This window comes from Zonotrichia leucophrys, chromosome 2 (assembly GCF_028769735.1).
Source record: "Zonotrichia leucophrys gambelii isolate GWCS_2022_RI chromosome 2, RI_Zleu_2.0, whole genome shotgun sequence".
Classification (NCBI taxonomy): domain Eukaryota; kingdom Metazoa; phylum Chordata; class Aves; order Passeriformes; family Passerellidae; genus Zonotrichia; species Zonotrichia leucophrys.
The window spans coordinates 117,908,211-117,909,673 of NC_088171.1; the positions used below are offsets into that span (position 1 = coordinate 117,908,211).

General features: G+C 75.6%; 1 protein-coding gene across 1 annotated transcript; it reads left to right on the plus strand.

The window, feature by feature from the left end:
- Positions 1-330: 330 nt before the first annotated feature.
- On the plus strand, positions 331-1,463 carry BHLHE22 (basic helix-loop-helix family member e22). The gene has a single exon (XM_064703524.1). It carries the CDS (start codon positions 438-440, stop codon positions 1,335-1,337), a length of 900 nt encoding a protein of 299 aa, XP_064559594.1. The 5' UTR covers positions 331-437; the 3' UTR covers positions 1,338-1,463.

The following is a 1,463-nucleotide window of genomic DNA, read 5'->3' on the forward strand; positions in this document are numbered from 1 at the left end:
CGTCTGCGGCGGCTGCTGGTTGATGGGTCCGGAAATCTCTTGAAGGTGAATCCAAGCAAGATAAACGGTGGAAGCGGCTCCACTGGCAGCGCACAATGCCCCAGCGCGGCGCCTGCTGAGGGCGAGCCGGAGCCACAGCCACAGCCACAGCCGGAGCCGGAGCCACAGCCGCTGCCGGAGCCGCAGCCCGAGCCGGAGCCGCCGCCCGAGCCGGAGCCACAGCCACAGCCGGAGCCACAGCCGGAGCCGCAGCCGGAGCCGCCGCCGGAGCCAGAGAAGGGGCAGCCGCGGCGCCGGGCACGGCGCAGCTCCGGCGGGAGCCGGGAAACGATTTCTGCCAGCGGGACGCCGGGGAGCCGCCCGCCGCGGCGCGGAGCCTTGGAGGAGCGGGCCGGGAGCTGAGGGGGGCGGAGGAGGCGGAGGCGAGCGGGGCGCCGATGGAGCGGGCGCTGGGGCTGCCCGCAGAAGAGGACCTCTTCCACAAGAGCCTCGCCGCCTCGGCCAAGCGCATGGAGTCCGCCTTCCGCTCGCCCCCGGGGCTCGACCTTTCCCACCCCCGCGACCGCCAGCCCTCGCCGCTCGCCTGCTACGAGGCGTCGGAGCCCGAGGCGCTGCTGCAGCCCGGAGTCGGCGGCGACCCGCTGGCGCTGCCGCCGGGCTCCGTCTGCGTCAAGTACGGCGAGAGCGCCAGCCGCAGCTCGGTGGCCGAGAGCAGCGGCGGCGAGCAGAGCCCCGACGACGACAGCGACGGCCGCTGCGAGCTGGTGCTGCGCGGCGCCGGGGGGGACCCGCGCGTGGCCTCGCCGGCGGCGGGCGGCGGCGGCGGGGGGGGCGGGGGGCTGAAGGCGGCCGAGGGCAGCTGCTCCAACAGCCACGGGCACGGCGGCAGCAAGAAGTCCAAGGAGCAGAAGGCGCTGCGGCTCAACATCAACGCGCGGGAGCGGCGGCGGATGCACGACCTGAACGACGCGCTGGACGAGCTGCGGGCGGTGATCCCCTACGCGCACAGCCCCTCGGTGCGGAAGCTCTCCAAGATCGCCACGCTCCTCCTGGCCAAGAACTACATCCTGATGCAGGCGCAGGCCCTGGAGGAGATGCGGCGCTTGGTGGCTTATCTCAACCAGGGCCAGGCCATCTCGGCCGCCTCCCTGCCCAGCTCCGCCGCGGCGGCGGCGGCGGCGGCGGCGGCGCTGCACCCCGCCCTCGGCGCCTACGAGCAGGCGGCCGGCTACCCCTTCAGCGCCGGGCTGCCCCCCGCCACCTCCTGCCCGGAGAAATGTGCCATCTTCAACAGCGTCTCCTCCAGCCTCTGCAAACAGTGCACGGAGAAGCCTTAAGCGCCGCCGCCGTGGCCGCCCCCCGCCGCCGCCGCGGCCCCGGGGAGCGGCGACAGCCGGCGGAGCGGTCCCGGGCCGGGGGGCGCGGAGGCGGCGCAGGGACTGAGCGCTGCCCGGCCCCGCCGC

What these genes read in the sequence shown, in the direction of transcription:
- BHLHE22 (XM_064703524.1), top strand. Translation starts at nt 438, where the DNA reads ATGGAGCGGGCGCTGGGGCTGCCCGCAGAAGAGGACCTCTTCCACAAG.